This window comes from Armigeres subalbatus, chromosome 1, assembly GCF_024139115.2.
Source record: "Armigeres subalbatus isolate Guangzhou_Male chromosome 1, GZ_Asu_2, whole genome shotgun sequence".
Taxonomy (NCBI): domain Eukaryota; kingdom Metazoa; phylum Arthropoda; class Insecta; order Diptera; family Culicidae; genus Armigeres; species Armigeres subalbatus.
The window spans coordinates 69,959,407-69,981,665 of NC_085139.1; the positions used below are offsets into that span (position 1 = coordinate 69,959,407).

Genomic DNA, 22,259 nt, shown 5'->3' on the forward strand with positions numbered 1-22,259 from the left:
GTTCCTCGGGAACTATATACGTTGAGCAAATATTTGACATTACATAGCAATGTTGTTCAAGTTTTTAGTTAGCATACTATGTTCTCTTATTTCGCTGTATAATTTATGCTCGAAGTATCAACTCTTTTATTAAATTCTTATATTTTAATATTTATTAAACCCATTGAATTATCATTCACTATATTCATACGAATGTTTTCAACAGTTTCCTTTTTGTTCATTTAATGACCAGCATACAACAATCATTGAAAAGGAAACAATCTCTGCCAACCCACCTCTATTAGCACATAATGTCTGTCTACAAAGATGATTACATATGTTGGTTACACTAATAGATATTAATCATTATTTATCTTTTCGAGGTATGAAAAACACTGTTATACTAAAAAAGTTCAATAGATAAATTATTATTATACATGTAAGGAATTTTAATTTCAGCTTATAAATCGAATGTGCGTGCATCATAAGTAGATAATACACAACAAGCAATTACGAAGTATATCTATTAATAATAGATTCCAGTATTCTTAAACTTATTTCATCACTAATTCACATTCTATATTATATTTACATGTTCATGATAGAATTAGAGGCAAAAGTATACCCTAGTAATATTTTGGTTTCATAACACTCTTGTAGAGTAAATAATGGAGTTCAAGTGCGTTATAAAACTTAAAATGTTACTTGGGTAGTTTTGATAGTTCCGTTAGGATACGACAGGCATGAAGAATGTTTTATAGAAATCGACTTGAAAGCGAGCGGAGGGATGGATCGTAGTATGCTACATAAGAAGACGGACGCACTGTTTCCACGTTCTGCCAAATTTTTGAAAATTTTAGTATTCCTCAATTTGACTTAGTTTTCTAAAAATAAAAAAACGAACTTTGTGAATATTAGGCCACTGCCTGGAGCCGAAGAAGGAAGAATGAGTGCGTTTATATGAAGACATTGCACATTGATGAAACGGAACGTGGATCGAGCCATGCTGAGCAGTTTCTGGAGCAGGTGTATCGGTGGATTGGCATTTCAGGCTCCATTAATGCAAATAATCAAACCATCAAGAAAATATGACTATCGAGCAGGTTGGACTACTTTCTAGGGGATAAGTTTCTTACACGATCGTGGTGAGTTATACAGTCTTTTTCTCCTAGAAGGAATAGTGCCCGCAAGGTAGGTGGATAATTTTATAATGAAGACAAGTGCTATTAGTCATTAGCTAATACTGTTTATGTGGGCGCATCATTGCGTGATGGCTGTGACGAACCTAACTGATATGAATACCAGAATTAACGCAATGCGAGGCAATTTTTTTACTTATAAAATGTTGTATCGGTGACGCACTGCATTTAACATGCACATGTGTTCTAGCAAAATCCTTATTCTTGTATGCAGAGCATAGTGTGACCAGAAAGATAATGCTTGTTTGAATTTTTGGGAATGGGAACTATATGTGTGCTGGAAAAAATCGCGACAGGCATTCCTAACAACAGTTGCATTGCTTTCATCATTCAGTGTTGAGGAGTAAATATTTGCAGGATGCTTTTCAATACTAGCAGTGCATGTGCTAAGACAAGACAAGACGAGATAATAAATCATTACTATTGAATTAGGGTTAAATTTTGGATATGTCAGAGAAAATCCATACCTCACGCAAACATTGGAATTTCATCTCCTTTCCTTTTATTTTGTAATAAATTTTATGTACTTTGCATATTCAGATATTTTCATCTTTGAACATTACAACACATTCTTGACAAATATGTTGATGATGATTCACGTATTGTGAAATTCAGCCATAGTTCCATAAATATAATCGTTGAAGATTATGGAAGCCTTTGGAAAAAATCCGGTAAAACTTTTGAAAAGCCCTCAATTGTCTAAAAACATAAAAGAAGAAAAAGTTTAAGAATGTATGATAAAAGCGTAATGAATAATCATTCTTCTATACCTGTAATCACTGTAACGTAGTTTTTTGCTTACATTGAAAAACATTTTGAATCATGATTCTGTGATTTATCGTCATTTATCTGTCATCGTTATCTATCACCATACCTAGTTGCAGAATCGGACGAGGAATTGATCAAAGTTTTTTCTGCGTAGTTTTTCGTCAGTTTTCTTCGACTAGTGTACCGCCGAAGTATCAATGTAATTTTCTGGTCGATGGAGAATGTTTCGTGATTTGTGGTGAAAAACATTTTTGAATCATTCCTTTTTTCTCTTGAATGATCCTGGGAGATAAAGGAAAATCGGCTTTCTTGATTATTTTTTCTTCCGTTTCTTCATTTTCATTCCTCATTCACTTTTTGCGAAAAAAAAAGCAATTTCAATAAATTGTGTTTTGACGGGAAAATAAAAAAAAAACGCTTCCAAGCACGGAAAATATGGAGATGTTGTAAGTAAAAATTTGGTATAATTTTATCGTCTTGAGTTTTCGCTTGGTTTTCATCGCTTTTGTTTCCTTTTCTTTGTCTCGTTCCAGAGAGCGAGTAATGGCGCTTAAACCTAGGCCTATATGTACACTGATGTACATAAGTATTCGTCATGCTTTCATAGTAATCTATCTGAATTTATGCGAATACTTTTGCCCATCAGTGTATAAGCCAGGGCACTAGACTAAAAACTGTGTCCCATCCCAAGACGTCGAGGACCCATGGAGTGTACATTAATCTTCTTAGCAAAGTCACTCCCAACGATTCGTCAATCATCTTTCCCCCTGAATGTGAAACGGTTGGTACGGCTGTCCCCGTTTCTTCCTTTCGTAGATTCAAAACTTTTCGTTGATCATGTTATTTATTACTAAATAATCTGATTGCCGGGGAGCTCTGGATTTTCTCCCAAATTCAAGCCTGCACGGTGGGCCTGGCCGTTTTAATAATTGTGTCATATTTATGATATGCTGCAAATATTAATGCAGACAAGAAAATGCTCGGGAATACAACCGACATTTCCAGGATGCTTTTCAATACTGGCTGTGCATGTGCTAAGACAAGACAAGACAAGACAAGGATAAAGAGGGTTTCCAGGAACGTCATTTGCAAGCTACCATGAAACATGGAGGTGGTAATATAATGGTATGGGGATGCTTCTCCTGGGCCGGTGTGGGAAATTTGATACGCATCATCGGAACCATGACCGCTGATGTTTACATCGATTTTCTGAAGGATAATCTTTCCGATTCTCTTCGGAAAGCTGGACTGGGCAGAGACTTCGTGTTCCAGCAGGACAACGAATAGCCAAATAGCCTCCCCAGAGTCCAGATTTGAACCCAATCGAAAATCTGTGGGTTATTCTGGACAATGGCGTGGTGAAAGATGGAGTTACGAACAAGGACAATTATTTTTCTGCTCTGCAGAGAGCCTGGGACGAAATCAACCTGCAGCATCTGCAAAACCTTGCTGAAAGTATGCCGAAACGTTTGCAGGAGGTTTTGAGGCTAAAGGGAGTCATATTAATTATTAAGAATGGATATTCACTGCTTTGGACTATTTTACCCGTTATGAATTTTCCAATAAAATGTGTACATTTTTGCCTTTCACGTATACAAAGTATACGTAAAGGCTATAGGATCAATCCAATACCGAACTTTTTATAGAAGGCTCGGAGACCCATAGTGTTATATACCAATCGACTCAGCTCGACGAATTGAGGTGATGTCTGTATTAGAGTGGGGCGCAGTTGTATGGAAAAACGCAAACTTCGTCCGATCAAGTGAGATCAAGGTTTTTCTGAATCGTTTTGGGATCCCAATCAACTGTGCAAAATATGGGCTCGATTGGTTTCGACCTCGCATGCCGCATCGCGTTTAAAATTTACATGGAGATTAGTATGGGAAAACGTACTTTTTAACATTTTTGCTCTTAGCGGCTTCTATTTATCATCAATCACGTGACTCAATACGTTAGCATATAGCCTGAAAGATGCCGAAAGACTTTGCCGAAGAAGGTACGCAGCTGGAAGATCTACAAAAAATGTAGAAAATTGATTGTTTAAACCATATGCAAGAAATCAATGTTTCTACCAACACTACCGGACAACCTGTAATTGTCAGAGGGAAAAATCCATTTTCCTTCTAGTCGGAATTTTTACTTTGTGAAATCATTCCGAATATCTCCCATTATCTCCTAATTCCTTTAAAATCAATAAATTTGAAATAACACTCAGTTAAATTATTGCTCCACGTAATTCGGCAGTGCTGGCAGAATAAATGATTTTTTGCATATGGTTTGAACACTCTATCTTCGAAGCGTTTTAACTTTTTTCGTGGACGTTCCAGCAACGTGTCTTCTTCAGCAAAGTTTTTCGGCATCATTTGGGTTATACTTTAACGAAATGTGCCACTTAGTTTATAATGAACTGAAACCTCTAGTAAAAAAAATGCAAAAATATACGTTCTCCCATACTAATGTCCATACAAACTTCAAACGCGATGCGGAAAGCGAGAAAGCATCCAATCGGTCCCAAATTCTGCACAGTTGTTCAGGACCCAGAATGGCTTCAAAAAACCATTGATTTGAAAAAATGACCATGTCGCCCCACTCTAGTCTGTATGCGTGTGTGTACAAAAATGTGAGACACACTTTTTGGTACTTAGCATTATTCGATTTGCTCGCAACAAGTTGCAATAGACGCGGATTGTTTCCTATTGAAAATTGGTCCGATCGGTCATTGCGTTCCAAAGTTATTAGAAAAACATTGTTCTTGCCAAGGGTCCCCCCTTGGGAAAAAAAATTCAAAAACGAAAAAAAAAATTCTTGTTTAAAGATTGCAGCAATGCATTCAAATGACCGCAAATGGATATGAATTTATGGAAAAAGTAAAACCTATCCTCCTAATGTGCTATTTTGACCTCTCTTATGTGTTTTTCTTATTTATTTAATGCGCGAGATAGGCACCACCAACGCTAGGTGGATTGATCTGGGTTTTTTAATTGTAAGATTAATCCATCTCAATAGAATCTTAGAACAAAAAAAAGGCGTATCAACTGTTGAACCACTGTTGAATAACTATTTTCTTTCAAAAAATTATGACTGTCAAGCTAAAGTTTTTAAACAGGGGGGCTTTTATTTTCGCCGGTCACTGTAGATGCGGCATATCACCCTGATTTTTTTTGCGGCATCTATACCGATTGCAAGGATAGATGTCACATCGCTATAATTTTCACTCAAAACATAAATTGCTTTCAAACAAAACGTACAAAGTTTTGAGAGGCTTCTAATAATGAAATAAACATTTGGTTATCTAAGAATTTTTAAGTCTAAGTCTAACCGTACAAAAAATCTTTATTAAAAATAGCATTAGAAATTTTACGGCCTCCGCGGCGTAAATAAAAGTGTTTAACCGTCATATTACTTTTTTGGCTGATAAGAATGAGGAGCAGTTACTACTTACGTTTTTGTTTTCGGTACACAAGACACCCTCTCATATATATTTGCGCCAATAAAACAAGTCTGTTCTACCAGATATCTGAAGTGCGGCATCTCTCCCAGATTTACCCTTTATTATAATAATTTTATTAATCTTTAAGCTTTCCAAAACTTTAAAATCGGCGAAAATGCGTCCGAACTCAACTTCACCAGAATAAAGCGTATATTCACGATTCAAAATGGAATCAGCTTTTTGTATGATAAACAATTGTAACCCAGTGCTATACAAAAGAATAATATAATCTTTCCGCATTGGTCAGTTTTGGAGAGTGAATTTTTTGATATTCGATATTGGTTTTTTGATTCCTTGATTTGGAGGTCACTGGATATTGCGCATTAATTATATTCAAACCAAGTGTTTCGCCTTAAGTTACGCAACAAGTTCTTTTAGTACTTTTTTTGCCCGATTATTGTGAATTAAACAATCTCACAGATAGGAGGCAGCACATGTACATATATGAAACTTGTATGGTGACACTAAGGGAAATTTATTATACATTTCAAACTCAAGACATTTATTAAAATAAATTATTAGCACAGACAAACAGACGTAACACTAGAGAAATTACCATCGACCATGACTTCAACGATCAATTTGAATTTGATTGATTGCACGTTTCACAACTAGAGGCGCTAGCGTCGTAATCCTTCGAGTTTGACATTTCACTCCAGCGCCTTCTGGTGACAATGTCATACGAAACATTGTTTCGTGTAACATGCTCGCAAGATGGTGATAGAGGAGTTGAGCGATGGATTTTCAGAATAATGTTCAAGCTGTTACGTCTGTTTGTCTGTGTTATTAGCTTGAGCTTGAGCTTGATTGACTGCTCGTAGTTGCTACTCCATTATGACCAGATCAGCTGTTCTTGCACAGGGAACCAACAGATGTTTGCTTGGGACTAGCACATATCTTCAATGTACAAGTACTGGTGATCTCATTTGTCAGGTCATACTGGCGCCTGCCATGTCAGAATGCAAGTCAATGTAGGGAAGGGGAAGGGAAAGGTGATGCAATCACTCGCCCACTGCAAGCCGAATATACCTTTGCACTTTGCACCACGAGTTCATGCGGAATTTGTTGGAATTTTTCTTTTTTGGGTTAGGTTCGATAGGCAGAGGTCCGTCTTGGTTAACGAGCTGCCAATGTGATAGATAGGAGAAGGCAACTGATGAAATTTCTAATTGGACGAAGGAAACGAGCTCTATAGTTCATTTACAATTCTAGCAGATTACTGTTATCACTCAAGTTAAAAGTATAGGAATAGTAATGGAAACGGTATGGAAGTCCAAATCCAGTTCTAGCGATTACTAGAACATGAGAAATATAGAGAAAGATACAAAGTAGGAGAATGGAACGGACCTGGGATTGAACCCACGACCTCCTGCGTATGAGGCAGAAGCAGTAGCCATATGCCTACCAAGCCCGCTTAACATTTATTAAAATAAATTATTATGAGAAAAACAAAATTTTACAAAAATAACATAAATTTAAGTTGGTGAAACCTCATAGTGGGTCAAAATTCAACACGGCAGTAAAGGTAAAGTACACAACGGATTTTTTCGCATTTTCCTCACTTTTTGCTTCTTCCACGAAAAAGAAACCATAAAGTGAGTTGTTTCGCGGTTCCGTGTGGTTCCAAACGCACTAACAAAACATCACATTGTTCTGAAATTGTGCTTTTTCAGCAGAAAGGGTTGCTCAACCCAAAACATGTCTCAAATATAAAAATATCTTTTATATCACTGCATAATGTTGACTTGTAAAAAGGTATGAGCGAAAAACGTAACTATAGGCCCACAACCGGAGACGTTTTGCCGAGCACTTCGCGACTTTCTGCTGAAAAAATAATTGATTTACTGTGGCACTTAAAGCAACTGATGTAAGCTTACGTCCATCCAACCGATATTTCAGCAAACGTACTTTACCAAGATTTATACAACCGAAATCGGTGAAAAATTTAAAGTGAGATGCAAATTTGAATAATTTTCTTATACATGTCAACATGGCTTTCCAATATAGTCGTTGATAGAAATGGAATCCTAATCAACGAGGCAGCAATGCCCCAATTGGGGAAAGCATCCTATAAAGAAAGAGCTAGCCCGAACCCGAAACCGAAACCTAAAGTGTGAAGCTCATTGCTAAAACATGATAAGCCGAATGACAGCAGCAGGCAACGATCGACCGTCACCACCGTGGTTTTACAGTTTTACAATGCGGCGGTAGAGAAATGGTTAAATCCTTTTAACAATATCCTTGATTCAAAAGGGTCTCATGGCGGCACGTGTATCACATTGCTACCGTGAGTGAGTGTTTAAGCGAGGTGTGCGTTCCACTGTACACCGCGTGAATGTCAGTACACGTACCACCGGCAGCAGCAAAAATGGCTTTCCATGAAATTTACATGAGATTGCTCAATGTGCAAGTGGTGGGAGGCCTGTTCCTCATCAGTTTTTAAAATATTTATACAGTGAGCGAGGGTGTAGTGTGAAAAGTGAGCATGTTTTGCAGCAATCATGCGCCTTCATACGCATTTGGCGCCACCATTTCTATTGTCGTCCGATGCCGAAGGGGAAAAGAATTGAGTTTTTTTATTGGCATCGAACGCAATTATAACATTCTCTGTTGGGAATTGGAAGTGATTTTTGTTTCCAACGATCAATACATAGCACTATACACATATTTTATGATGCACTATTTTACGAGCATCGTAAAGCACCATATTGGCATCGTAAATAGTTTCGGTCCAATTTTCCGCATAGGGAAATCGATTCTTCCTTTGTTTCTCTTATTGCGTTTCTTATGCTCTAAGGTTTACTCAAAGAACAGCTATAAGATCGCTCTGAATTAAAATTTTGAAGGAATATCCGGAATATTCCTTTGAAAACGTCGGTATATGTGTGTTTTTGAGTGATTTAAATTTTGTCTTTTAAACTCCTATTTCAACAGTACTTTTAAATTTGGCAATGATTATTCTATGTTGCATTCTATTTGCAATAACATTCAACTGTCCTCATTCACTTCAAAGTTGTGTTTTTAACCTATTAAACAATGTGACCCAACTCAGTATTAATATCTTACCGATGCATTCCAGTGTCCCGTTTGTCATGTGAATCGGTTCCCATTCGAACTGACACCGACAGCGTCCCTCTTTGCATCCAAGCCGACTGTACGTAATCTCGCACTGTTCGTTGAAAAGGCACTCCTCGTTCAGCGATGCCGCTGCAAATGGTGAGTGGAACAATTGGTGAATGATTTCGTGCAACAATTACCGAGGGCTAGAGCTCCTCCGAACTATTTACCTTTCCCGCACTTATTGATGTTATTGGTCACCGGTAGCTCAGGTTCGCAGCGACACACATGTTCATCCGGATGGCAGAGCCCTCCGGGAAAACTACATACGCCGGAATCGTCGCACTTATCACCGTACAGTAGAATACGGTCTGCTGGTTCTGTAAAATATTCAACGAAGAACCGTGGAGAAAATATGGTTATAGACCTCGTGGGGGTATTATATAACGATTTCCGTGCCACACACTGTAAACTGTGAAAAGCGAAAAGCTGCAAAAGCTAATTACCAGAGAAAAGTGCTAATACATTATATGAAGAAAACCCAGCGATTTTTAAAACTTGGATCACAACTCATGGGTAAGTCGTTCAAATTTAATAAGCCGCAAAAATATGTCCAGAAAAGAGTATCTATAACTTATGTAAGTAGCTAGGAGGAACAGAAGCTTTTCTCACTTTTTGTCAATATCTGATTCATTTTTGTATTTCTCCATATGGAATTCTGTAGTGTTAGACGTTTAATCTGTTTATGCAAAATAATAACTATTTATTGAAGTTCATTGAAAAATAATTACTTCGTTTAAATATTTTGTTCAGTTTCAACTTGTTCAAATATTTAGTTTTGTCAAATTCAGTTAATTTGTAGTTAAATGAAACAGAAAAACGTTAAAATATAATTCGGAATTTAAGCATAACCTGATTTTGCCTCACAGACGAAAATACTTTAATTTTGAGTTCTTATGCCTCTTAACTTTTAAGTTTTTCGATTGTCAAAAACAAAACAATCCGGCGCAGTGCAATACGGAAAGCGAAGCTTGTGTAGTTTCAGTTGGGTGAATCGCGACAGTAGATATTTTTTCAGCATGGGAGTAGAGCCAAACTCCTATTTGGCTTCCCGCACGCAATCCCGAAGTTCAGTGAATTGAACTTACTCTCAGGTTTATTTCTTCCGTGACGACTGATTTACTTTCTTTGGTGGTAAAATATTTCATTTGTTTTTGTGCCAAAGACAAAGTGATATAGTGAGCTAATGAACGTGAGAAAGATGCAAAACTCTGTATTAAATTATTTCTGTTTGATTTGTTTTCAGCTGGTGTTCAAGTTTCTCAAATTGGAAGAAGTTATTAAAAAACTTCATCACATTTTATTAGCTAATGCGTTATATTTTTGCCTTTCACGTATACTTAGTATACGTAAAGGCTATATGTTCGCTCTGAATATAAACTTTTTATAGGAGGCCCGGAGGCCCATAGTGTTATACACCAATCGAATCAGTTCGACGAATTGGGGTGATGTCTGTGTGTGCGTCTTTATGTGTGTATGTATTTATGCGCAAAAAAAACTTACTATTTTTAACCGATCTGCTCACAACAAGTTCTATTCGACGAGAAATCCTGTCTTATTGTTTCATACTGAAAATTGGCCGGATCGGAAGCTTTGACCAAAATACGATTTTTATGAAAAAACATAAAAAAAATTCATTCAAGAGTAATCATCAAGCACAGTGCGTGTGTTATTCGTCGCGAGCGGTAGAAAAAATATCTTTTTGATAATCGGTGGATCATGCGCTTGTATTGCGCTTTGCTTCGGTCGAGACAAGTGCGATCTTCCATAGTTTGCAGTATGTACAGAATGCTGCTCGTTAGCTAAAATCATTGTGTAAAAAGAATGACACGGTAGTATCGCTTATCAGAGTAAATCCAGATCCAACGATGCCTACCGACTAACTGATAAGCCTTCCTGTGGTTTTTGTGGATACGCAGAGGTAAACACGGTCTTCAGCTAGCAAAAACCACCTACTAATATTCCTTCCCTCTTCCTAACTGACTACAAGGACGTGGCCGGCCCCGTTATCGATCATTTGAACATTTTAGTTACTGCAACTTGCACAATGAGAATGCTTGAACAATTCCAGTCGATCATTCAGTTGATTCGTTGTGCAATTTCACTGATTCTGGTCAATCACGGTGTAGCAACCATAGATATGTGTAGTCAGTCAAAGGTAAGTTAAGCTAAGCTAAACACGCTAAGAAAATTTCACTCAAGTTGAGTGAATGTCCTTTCGACCATATGACCTTTCGACCATAGGACCCTTTCGGCCATATGACGCTTTAGGCCATATAACCCTTTGGGCCATTAGACCCTTTTGGGCCATATGACCCTTTTGGGCCATATGACCCTTTTGGGCCATATGACCCTTTCGGCCAAACGACCCTTTCGGCCAAATGATCCATTCGGCCTAATGGACTGTTCGGCCAATGGTATATTAGGCCAAACAACTTTCGGCCTAGTGGCATTCGGCCGAAAGGGTTTCGGCCAAACGGTTTAGGGTTATTTGGCCGAATTCTGTTTGACCGAAGGAAGGAAGGAGGAAGAAGAAAGGAGGAAGGAGGAAGAAGGAAGAAGGAAGAAAGAAGGAAGAACATAGAAAAAAATAAGGAAAAAGGAAAAATAAAGAAGGAAGAAGGAAAAATGAAGAAGGAAGAAGGAGAAGGAGAAAATAATAAAGAAGAAAGAAAAATAAAGAAGGAAGAAAGAAAAAGGGAGGAGGGAGAAGGAAGAAGGAAGAAGGAAGACGAAAGAAGAAGAAGAAATAAGATAGAAAAGAATGGAGGAAAGAAGGAAGAAGAAATGAGAAAGGAGAAAGACGGAAGAAAGAAGACAGAAGAAAGAAAAATATAAGAAGGGAAAAGAAGAAGTTCTCTGTTCTCAGTTCACTTTTTTCTTTAACTTTTCACTTTTCACTTCCTACTTCTCATTACTCGTTATTCACTACTCGTAATCTGAGGATTTTTTTTTTACTTTTCGGCCAAACGGCATTCGAACAAACGACCTATCTACTCGGCCAAACGGCATTAGGACAAATGACATTCGACTAAATGGCCTGACTCCGGCCAAACGACCCTTCACTCTTAATCAATTGTACGATCGCATTGAGTTCCCTCACAACTCACTCTATTATTGTATTTTAATGATTTTTCAACTTTCCCCGTCCAATTTGCAAACTATTTGCAGAAATATTTGTAACTGCACAATAGGGTGAGTTGTAAGAAAACCCAATGCGAACGCACGAAAATTGATCGCGATCGGCCGAAATATTGTGTTCTGCATTGCGCGGCCGGTAATAAAAATCAGTTTAGTGCGTGATTTCTCTTGTTTCGGACAGAAGAACGATCGCGCGATCGGCCGAAATATTGTGTTCTGCATTGCGCGCCCGGTAGGTCGGTATTTAGTTTGTTCTACTTTTCGCGCCCGATTCATGGCTAGGTAAAATCACTGTGTATAAATAATGGCACGGTCGTATCGCTTATCAGAATGAATCCAGATCCAACGATGCCTACCAATTAACTGATAATCCTTCCTGTGGTGTTTGTGGAGACGCAGAGGTAAACACGGTCTTCAAATAGCAAAAACCACCTACTAATATTCCTTCCTTCTTCCTAACTGACTACAAGGACGTGGCCGGCGCCGTTATTGATCATTTGAATTTTAGAGTCACTGAAACTTGCACACTGAGAATGCTTGAACAATCCCAGTCAATCATTCAGTTGATTCTTTGTGCAATTTCACTGATTCTGGTTAATCACGGAGTAGCAACCATAGATATGTGTAGTCAGTCAAAGCTAAGCTAAGCTATCCTTTCGTAGAAAGCATGCTTAGGCAGAGTATAAAGCAATTATAATCTTTTTTTTTTGTTGTTAAATATCTTGGCTTCACATCACATGTTTCTAAATGGACAAATTGATATGAAATTTGCGAAAAAGAATCCACGTGTCTTGAAGCACACGCGACTAAGGGTATGCGATAACACACTTTTTCCAAACGAAACGAAATTTAAAATGTCTTTGTTGATTTCGATCTTTTCGAAACGGAACGAAACGAAATATAATTTTACTTTCGAGACTTCGAAACGATACGAAATCAAGGTGCATTCAATACAAAATTTTACGAAACGAAACGAAATTTTATTATTTTCCGCGGATTTTTTTTTTTATTGAATTGGTTTTACTACCTACATTACGTATGCAATTCCGATTCCACTTTTTCGAAGTCAAATAACTATCTTGCGACCAATATAGTTATAATAACAGAAGAAACAGGCTATGATAAATCGCTGCGTTGCCGTTTATAAACTAATTGCGATAAGGCGATTCCCCAGAATTTGTGCCGCTTTCAAAAGAAATTCTTGTGGAGTGTGTGCTCCCGAATATGTTCAATTTGATATCATTTCGGTTTTATATCAGCAAGCATATCTTCTATATAATAAAAATGAGTTAAGATTTCCTTCCTGACGATTTAACTTAATTTAGGAAAACAAAACAAATGCTTTTTCATATATGGATTCAAATTCTGTTAAAAACCTTATTTCACTTAAAAATTATTTTCTCATCAGCGTGGTTTTATGGTATTGAGCTAACCCTAACTAAGTAAACATTTATCCACATCTCCCAGGCGTATGTGCAGATAGAGAATTTATAAAATAGCATAATTTTTTTTTTTTAATTATCTTTATTAATGATGTTTTCGGCCCTTGACCGGTTCACCTCATAGCATAAATTCCTGTGCACGATCATGTGTACTTTTCTCAAATGCATAACGATATGTATTTCGCAAATGTGATCGCAAAGTTTTAACGGCAGCAGTTTGCCACGTATGAAGAAATCATGTTTCCTTTCTCATACAAAAAGTTGTACCAAAAGGCTATCATTTCCTTCTAAATTCAAACTTTTTATAGGAGGCTCGGAGACCCATAGTCTTATAAACTTACTAGTTTTTGTCTGTTTGTCCTTGTATATGAGTTTGTGCAGTTTCCAATCCATGATCAATGACGATGCCGGTCACGTCCTTACAGTCAATTGGTATAAGAGACCCACGAATGCTCTGCATCTCCGTGAGCGCCACAGGAAAGGAATTAATGGTTAGTTGAAAAAGTAATGTATGTGAAGCCGCCTTGATAAACGACTAAATATTTAGTGTGGACGAAGTTCGCGTTCTCCCGGACTATCTGCCGTCCCGTGACCAGCAGCAACATGATCGATTTCACACTCATATTGTGCAAATAGTCAAATAATTTCACAAAATGTATATTCAATTCTCGGGGGCTGTATGTATATTTCGGGGAAGGCTCAAACCCATCTGGCCGAAAGTTATTTGACCGATCAGAACGCCGGCTCCAGGGGCACGTTCATCTCAATTCGGGAGATTTGTGCCATTAGGGTCGTTTGGCCGAAAGGGTCTTTGGATCGAAAAAGTTGTTTGGCCAAAAAGGTCGTTTGACCGAAAGGGTTATTTGGCCGAAAGGGTCGTGTGGCCGAATTGGTCATTTGACCGAAAGGGTAATTTGGCCGAAAGCGTCATTTGGTCGAAAGGGTTATTAGGCAGAAAGGGTCTTTTGGTCGCAAGGGTCGTTTGGCCAAAAGGGTCATATGGCCGAATAGGTCATTTGAAAAGAGATAAATTAGGAATGAGAAGAGAAACGACTCACTTCTCACTCCTCATTTCTCTCTTCTCGCTGTAAAAAGTGAGTAGTACTAAGTGAGAAGTGAGACGTCTCACTACCCACTTCGCACTACTCACTTTTCACAGTCAGAAGTGAGAAATGAGGAGTGAGTAGTGAGACTTCTCACTTTTCACTCCTCGTTTCTTACTTCTCGCTTTTTACAGTGAGAAAACAAAAATGAGGAGTGAGAAGTGAGACATCTCACAAGTAAGAAATTAGGAGTGAGAAGTGAGACATCTCACTACTCGCTTACTACGTATCGCTTCTCACTTTTTACAGTGAGAAGAGAGAAATGAATAGTGAGAATTGAGACGTCCCTCTTCCCGAGTAGACGAAAATAGCTCATTAATATCAAAAGTTGATAAGATAGCAAAATAAGATATGGACATGATTGATATAAGAGATAAAAGATCAGACGATAATATCAATATTTTGCACTAAAATATCATGAGAAGATCAAGTTATGCTATTTGTAATAAGTGATCAATATCATGTGCCATTAGTTTGTTCTTATCCATAGCATATCTTGATATTTAAATGATATTTCGGTACAAATTTTTGATATTGTTGCCTGTTCTTTTATCTCTTATATCAATCAAGTCCATATCATGTTTTGATATTCTGTTCATGGCTTCTGCCCGGGTTCTCATTCCAAATTTGTCAATTTTCAAATTACCTATTCGGCCAAATGTCTTATTCGGCCAAATGACCCTTTTGGTCAAACAACCTTTTCGGCCAAATGACCCTTTTGGCCTAATGAAACTTTCGGCCTAATGACCCTTTTGGCCAAACGATCCTTTCGGCCAAACGAAACTTTCAACCAAACGACCTTTTCGGCCAAATGACCCTTTCGGCTAAACGATCCTTTCGGCCAAATGACCCAAATGCATTTTGTTTTCCTTTATGCCTTCCTACACTTAAGCGGTTCATTCTCCTGCGCTTAAACTTGGGGTGGTATTGCGCATCTTGACTCGAAACGAACAAACCATCAAAATTGTTATACGAAAGAGCTATCGAAAGAAGATGCGAAATGAAAATTTTTGATAATATAAAGTATGGCTCAAGTTTAAATTTGTTTTGAAACTCCGCGGAATTCCGTTAAATTTCGTTAGAAGCTTGTTTTTTCTAACGAAATTTTTTGTAATTTTACGAAGCGAAACGAAATAAAGAAATCAGATTTCGCCATGCTCGAATTCCGCGAAATTAGTGGATATGATTCTTTCTTTAAAAGTAGACTTGTCCGGTTTAAGACAATGTTTTTTTTTTTAATTAGGTGCTTAAGCTTTGGTAATGGTGGAATTGATCTATTTTTGTTTTTAATTAGGCGCTTATCTGGCTTAAGGAAATGATGGCTGTAAACCCTTTCTTAAAAGTAGGCGCTGCCTTCCTAGTGCATTGGGGTCTATTTTGGCCCAGAGATGATTCAAAAACGTTGCAGCTTTGTAACCAAATAAGATAGGGATTTGAAATTTTCTGACTTTTCCTAACTTTTGAAAACGAACATATGAGGGTGGTAACCAGCTTTCAGCGACCTCTAGGAATGCTACAACAAAAAAGTGACACATTGTGCATGAGCTGGCCAAACATGACCCCAACTTGGATTCGCTCCCAAAAGTTCATTTTAGAAACGATTATCAATCTTTTGGAACCACATTGATGGTATGGATTCCGCGGATGTCGTTACGGTCTGATTTGTTGCCTTTCGTAGGGTGATTTTGGAAATGCTCATCAATTTGCGTAGCAATAATCCCAATGGAATGTAACCATTGTCAATTTCCATGGATCAACACAATTCCTGGTTATTTCACAGTCTGGGGGCACGGCTAAGGAGGGCCCCTAGCGTTCATAAATAGAAAACTTAAAAAAAAACCGCGCTCTTCTATGATAAGTTTAATGAATTGACCATTTTTACGAACGTTTCAGATCTTCCGGAGGGATACCGAATCGTGAAATAACCAGGAATTGTGTTGATCCATGGACATGGACAATGGCTACATTCCATTGGGAATCCGCAGAATCCTTAGCTTCAATTTGGTTCCAAAAGATTGAGAATCGGTTCGAGAATGAACTTTTGGGAGTGAATTCAAGTTGGGGTCATTTTTGACCCGCTAATGCACAATTTGTTTTTTTAATGCGCTAGGAAGGTTAAGACATTGGTGGAAGTGGTTACACTCCAATACATTTTTCGAACTGAATCTTCCACATGTTGTGCAATTGCACAATCACTCAAAATTTATCAAAATATTCCTAGATTAAATGCTTCTATGTGAAAAAAACATCGAATTCTCGTTCACAGCTCCAAATTATGTCAAATGTACGTTATGCTAAAATAACCACTCTTTTGTCAAAGTTCAAATGCAATTATGCCAAATGGACTTTATACCTAATAGCCTTTATGTTTGGCTTCGACCTGATACCGACCAATTTACGAAACATTCAGTTGGTAAATGCTTCATTGTCTTTGAAATCATCGGAGTGGTGTATGTAAAAAGGGAGCAAAATAAAAGTTCCATAAAGAATTTGAAATTTTCTTCACAAAAATAGAAGCTTCCAATAAAGAAATAAGGGTGTAGATATAAAATAAAATGAAATTTTCATAAATAATACAAAATTTCCATAAACAATTAAGAATTTTCCACAAAACAAAAAAATATTACCAGTTTTAAAATTGAAATTACAAAAGAAGAATTTTCCATAAATAAATCAAAATTTTCAACTGAAAAAATACGAAATTTCCATAAATAAATCAATATTAACGATACATGAACAATTACAACATTTCTACAAAATAAATATTATTTTCCCACACAAAAAATCCAGACATATTTTTTTTTTGAAAATCGTGGCAATGAATTTCAACCAATACAAAAACATGCAAAATAAAAGAAAAAATGTGATCTATTCTCCTAAAGAGCTTTTTCGACCTTAGTAATGTGACTTCTTCAATATATTTTATAATGCACGAGAAAGGCTGTAACGTGGTTACAGAAAACACTTGGTCATAGTTTTATAATAATTTAATTTACTTACACCATGCAAGCAAATATGAAATTTTCGCAAGAGACACGCAAGGGTTATTCCATATCTTTTCAGTAGTACGAGCGCCTCTGTTTTGTAAAGAGAGTACTTTACATTTGAATGAACTATGTATGGCAATAGCTTGTTTATTCCTCATCACCAGATTCGCTTATCAGTTGGGTTATCAGTTGTTAAATCAACTGATGAGCGTTAATCTCGGAAACAATAGATTGTGGCAAAAAGATAGCGTCGGTTTAGCTCCATGTTTAGTCAAGCTCAATTCTATTTTTGATTGGCAAGCTAGACAGTGTAAAGCCTAGAAGTGGATAACAAAGATCGGCTAGTGGAAGAACCGAATTTATCATAAGTGAGTTAGTGAAAATTTAATGAATATTCCCGTGAAACTAAAATTATATTATACCCTAATTCTAGATCCAAATTATAAGCGAAATAATCTTTTTCAATTGGCCCTTGTGCTATAGTGTGGTTTTAACGAAGTGAGTTAGAAAATGATTTTGCTAGTACATAGAAGTAACAAATTATTTTTTAGAAACGAGATAAAAAGAAAAAAACAAATTGTGAACCAACACTAGAAAAATTGAGCCGCTCAGGCAGCTCGTGCATCATTCCCTCGAAGCCAAAGGTAATTTTGTATTCTGACCTAAAAGCGAATTAACCCTCAAACCAGAGCCACAGTTGTAATGCGACGATTATTATGTTTCTCTCCTTGAAGGACACAACTTTCCTTCAAGTGAAGGTGTCAGTGTAGGGGATAGCGACTAGCCAAGCTATTCCTAGGGACGGATCCGAAGCCCGGCGGCTTGTAGGCCAGTCCTCGTCGTCGAGCCAGCATCCGACCCTCGCGCACTCTAGGGCCAAGACGGAGGGTATCCACCCCTCTACTGGCTTTGAAGGGAATCTCCGAGAGAGGACAAATTTACATGCATGCACGGTACAAGCCACTGCTACGTAAGCAGACCGACCATCATCAAGTGGATTTGCTACAACCCGACTCCGGCATCGTCGTTGGCTCTCTCGTACACCCAACTGCTGTGGGTTCGCACCAGCCACCTGGCACGACGCCATGTTTCTGTAGCCAACATCTCAGTGTAAAATTCATGATGGTATGTGTTTTGTTTATAAACATCACATTTGATTTCCATTAGGATACAGAACTGTCAGTGGGATACAGTCGCGCAATGTTGGCTGCAAAACAAACCTATTGTGTGAGATAGGGATGCCACCAGGCTGGTTCGCACAGACATACGCACCATCCAGAGCGATCGTCGTCGCTCTCGTACACCCAACTGCTGTGGGTCCGCACAGAGATACGTACCATCTAGAGCGATCGTCGACTCTTCGCTCACGTACCGGTTTCATGCGAGAGTAAGAACCGCCATCCACTCTCTGTACGGTCGCTCTCAACTCCGGTGCCTTCCAACGACCGTGCTGGTGGCGAACCAGTACACCACCGCTGTTTACACCGCCACCGAGTTAACTGGTAAACAGTACCGGTGCCTAATGGACATCACCCGGCCACTGGAGGCCCAAAACAGGTCAGATAGACATAAGTAGGGTAAGGATCGATCGCAAGAATAAGTGCCAAAGAAGAAGAACATTTAATTAAGGGAAGAGGATGCATTAGATGTAGTTCGGAGATCACGCGTGAAGAAAAATAAGAATTGTAAAAATACAAAAATGTTAAAACTTAATTAACTTATTGATCGCTTGAAGCACAAGAGGCCCCAACCTATGCCATGCTAAGAGGAAGGGGGTTTGACTAAACGATTCTGTGGGTTTTCTGCATTTAGTCTCTCGCTTCTTCTTCTTCTTCTTATTGGCTTTACATCCCCACACTGGGACAGAGCCGCCTCGCAGCTTAGTGTTCATTAAGCACTTCCACAGTTATTAACTGCGAGGTTTCTAAGCCAGGTTACCATTTTTGCATTCGTATATCATGAGGCTAACATGATGATACTTTTATGCCCACGGAAGTCGAGACAATTTCCAATCCGAAAATTGCCTAGACCGGCACCGGGAATCGAACCCAGCCACCCTCAGCATGGTCTTGCTTTGTAGCCGCGCGTCTTACCGCACGGCTAAGGAGGGCCCTCATTTAGTCTCTCGCGTATTAATTGGTTATTGTGGTAGTGAGGATTAACGGGTCAATTGCAATACGTTCGGTCGGGATTCAGTTTAAAGAATAGACTCGCCCTGAGGAGTCTCACCGGGAGTACCCTCGCAGGTCCACATGCAAGCAAATTTCCCTGCTTGCTTGGCGCATAAGTGGACTTGTTATTATAACATTTTGACCTCGTGACGCGAACCGTTACAAGGCATCTTCACTGCTAAGTGGATTAATCTGTTATTATTATTATTATTTGTTTCTAAGAAATTCCAGGGAAATTACCGTGCGAAATTATTGAAGGAATCCCTGAGTGAATTACCGGTGAAATTCCGTTTGAAAATTTGGCGGAATTCCGAGGGATTTTTTTGGAAGAATCGGGCGCAATTTCCGGTAGAATTGGGGGAATTCCAGCGCGTTTTTGGAGAAAAAATTCGTGGGGTAATATGCGGAGGAATGACCAGCGAATTTCAAGATCACGGTGCGCCGGTAGACCGTTATTATAAAATAAAAATATCCATCCAAAACAAGTACAGGGCTCGATTCTTGAGGTAATTCTGCACCTCTGGGCCAATTTATTGAAAAAATCCCTAGAAGGAATCTCGAGAAATCTTGATTTGAAATTTTTAACTAATTTCAAAAGAATCTATATTTTAATTCAACAATATCCTCAAAATACCTACAAAGCCGTCCAAAAAGTGGTGTATGTTGTTTACATCCAGTTTGCAGCTGTTGCCTCTATTGCAATTACAATAATTATTAAAACTGACTGAACTCACCTAACTGGTATGTTTTTTGTATGGCTTGAAGCCGTCAATAATAATACCTCTCGTTCAGAAGCTTTCAAGAATTCACGTGCTGACTGTAGACTCTTTGTTGAATGCCAAAAGGCGAAAACATTCTGAGCATGAATTAAAGCATTCTGAGCATCAGATTATAGTTTGTATTATACATTTTTTTTAAATTATTTATGTGGGATGAAATGTATTCGAGCATCAGAAGTAAAGATCAAACTTGGAGTACGGAAGAAATTGGTGGAAAGAAACCGACAGCTTAAAGATTTGTTTGAAGTAGTGTAGTTTTTTAGCATTATATAACAGGTTAGATCTTCGTCGGATGACGTAACACGTTAAATATGAAATTGGCGGAGCTTTTTCAAAATCACTTTCTGAGATTTCCCCTTGGACCCTCCTTAGCCGTTCGGTAAGACGCGCGGCTACAAAGCAAGACCATGCTGAAGGTGGCTGGGTTCGATTCCCGGTACCGGTCTAGGCAATTTCGGATTGAAAATTGTCTCGACTTCACTGGGCATAGAAGTATCATCGTGCTACCCTCATGATATACGAATGCAAAAATGGTAACCTGGCTTAGAAACCTCGCAGTTAATAACTGTGGAAGTGCTCAATGAACACTAAGCTGCGAGGTGGCTCCGTCCCAGTGTAGAGATGCAATGCCAATAAGAAGAAGAAGAAGTTACTCTACCTAAACATTAACAATTTTCAGCTCTTTGAAACTAGAGCATGGTTTTGAAGAAGCATTTGATGACTATTAAACATGGAAAGCAACACTTATACCACAGACAAACAGACGTAACACTAGAGAATTTACCATCGACCATGACTTCAACGATCATTTTGAATGTGATCGCTTGCGCGTTTCACAACTAGAGGCGCTGGTATCGTAATCCTTCGAGTTTGACATTTCACACCAGCGCCTTCTGGTGACAATGTCATACGAAACATTGTTTCGTGTAACATGCTCGCAAGATGGTGGTAGAGGAGTTGGTCGATGGATTTTTCAGAAAAATGTTCAAGCTGTTACGTCTGTTTGTCTGTGCTTATACTAAACTCGAACAAGTTAGCCATACAACAACAAACTTAAGTCAGTTTGGTAAGAAAAGTCAGTTGTAAATATTTATATTCATAATAACGGCAACGCGTGCTTAGGACCATCTTTGGTGTTGTTCAAGAGAATGGTGTATGGCGGCGAAGGATGAACCACGAGCTCGCCCAGCTCTACGGCGAACCCAGTACTCAGAAGGTAGCTAAAGCTGGAAGGGTACGATGGGCAGGGCATGTTGCAAGAATACTGAACAGCTAGATGTAAACTAATGATATGAAACGAGAAACAAATACAAAGTTATTGAAACCACTTGGACATCTTTTTTGACGTTTTTGTTTGGATTCTTATTTGAATTTTTTTGAAGTTTCTTAGTTAAAAACTTTAAATCAAGATTTCTCAAAATTCCTCCTAGGGATTTTTTTTTAAATTGGTCCAAAGGTGCAGAATTACCACAGGAATCGAGCCCTGTATTTAGTATTGATGGACATTTCTATTTTAAAATAACGGACTACCGGCGCACCAAATTTCACCTTAATATTTAAATGGTATTTCAGAGCAAATTTTTGATATTGTTACTGTTTATATCTCCAAGATCATCATGTTCCATGAAACGCTCATAGTCCGTGTTGTTAGAGGCGATCTTCGCATTGGAATCGGCCACGTACCTAGATCATGAACTTCATACATAACGGCATTCAGTTCACTGCATAAATTCTCTTTATCCTGTGAATCGGCTGGATCGGCCGACGCATATTTTACGGGAAATTATTATTATGGAACGCATCAACTCCTCTATTCTGACAACGTATTCAAACATGATATATGGTGAAAATAGTTCTACACCGAAACTTAGAACTAGATGCTCTAGTATGAAGAAGATTCTGCTGCATCATTATCATACTTTAGCGAATGTTTCCACGGGGCACCAGTGAGATGAAATATATTCGATAAGTTTTACGTCTCCCCAGACAGCTAGTTGTCTCGGCTTATCGCAGACTATAATTAAACGGAAATATGTGAAGCATAATATGACGAGCTTATATGCCATTGCTTGCAGGAAGCTGC

General features: G+C 38.3%; 1 protein-coding gene across 7 annotated transcripts in view; it reads right to left on the reverse strand.

Annotated features, from left to right (window-relative positions):
* LOC134226876 (multiple epidermal growth factor-like domains protein 10) overlaps positions 1-22,259 on the reverse strand; it is a 447,567-nt gene that overhangs the window by 321,142 nt on the left and 104,166 nt on the right. For all 7 annotated transcript variants that reach the window (XM_062707957.1, XM_062707948.1, XM_062707983.1 and 4 more), the window contains 2 exons: positions 8,724-8,873; positions 8,503-8,643 (listed from right to left, as the gene is read on the reverse strand). In XM_062707957.1, coding sequence (XP_062563941.1) covers positions 8,503-8,643; positions 8,724-8,873 — 291 coding nt within the window. The remainder of the gene's footprint in view (positions 1-8,502; positions 8,644-8,723; positions 8,874-22,259) is intronic.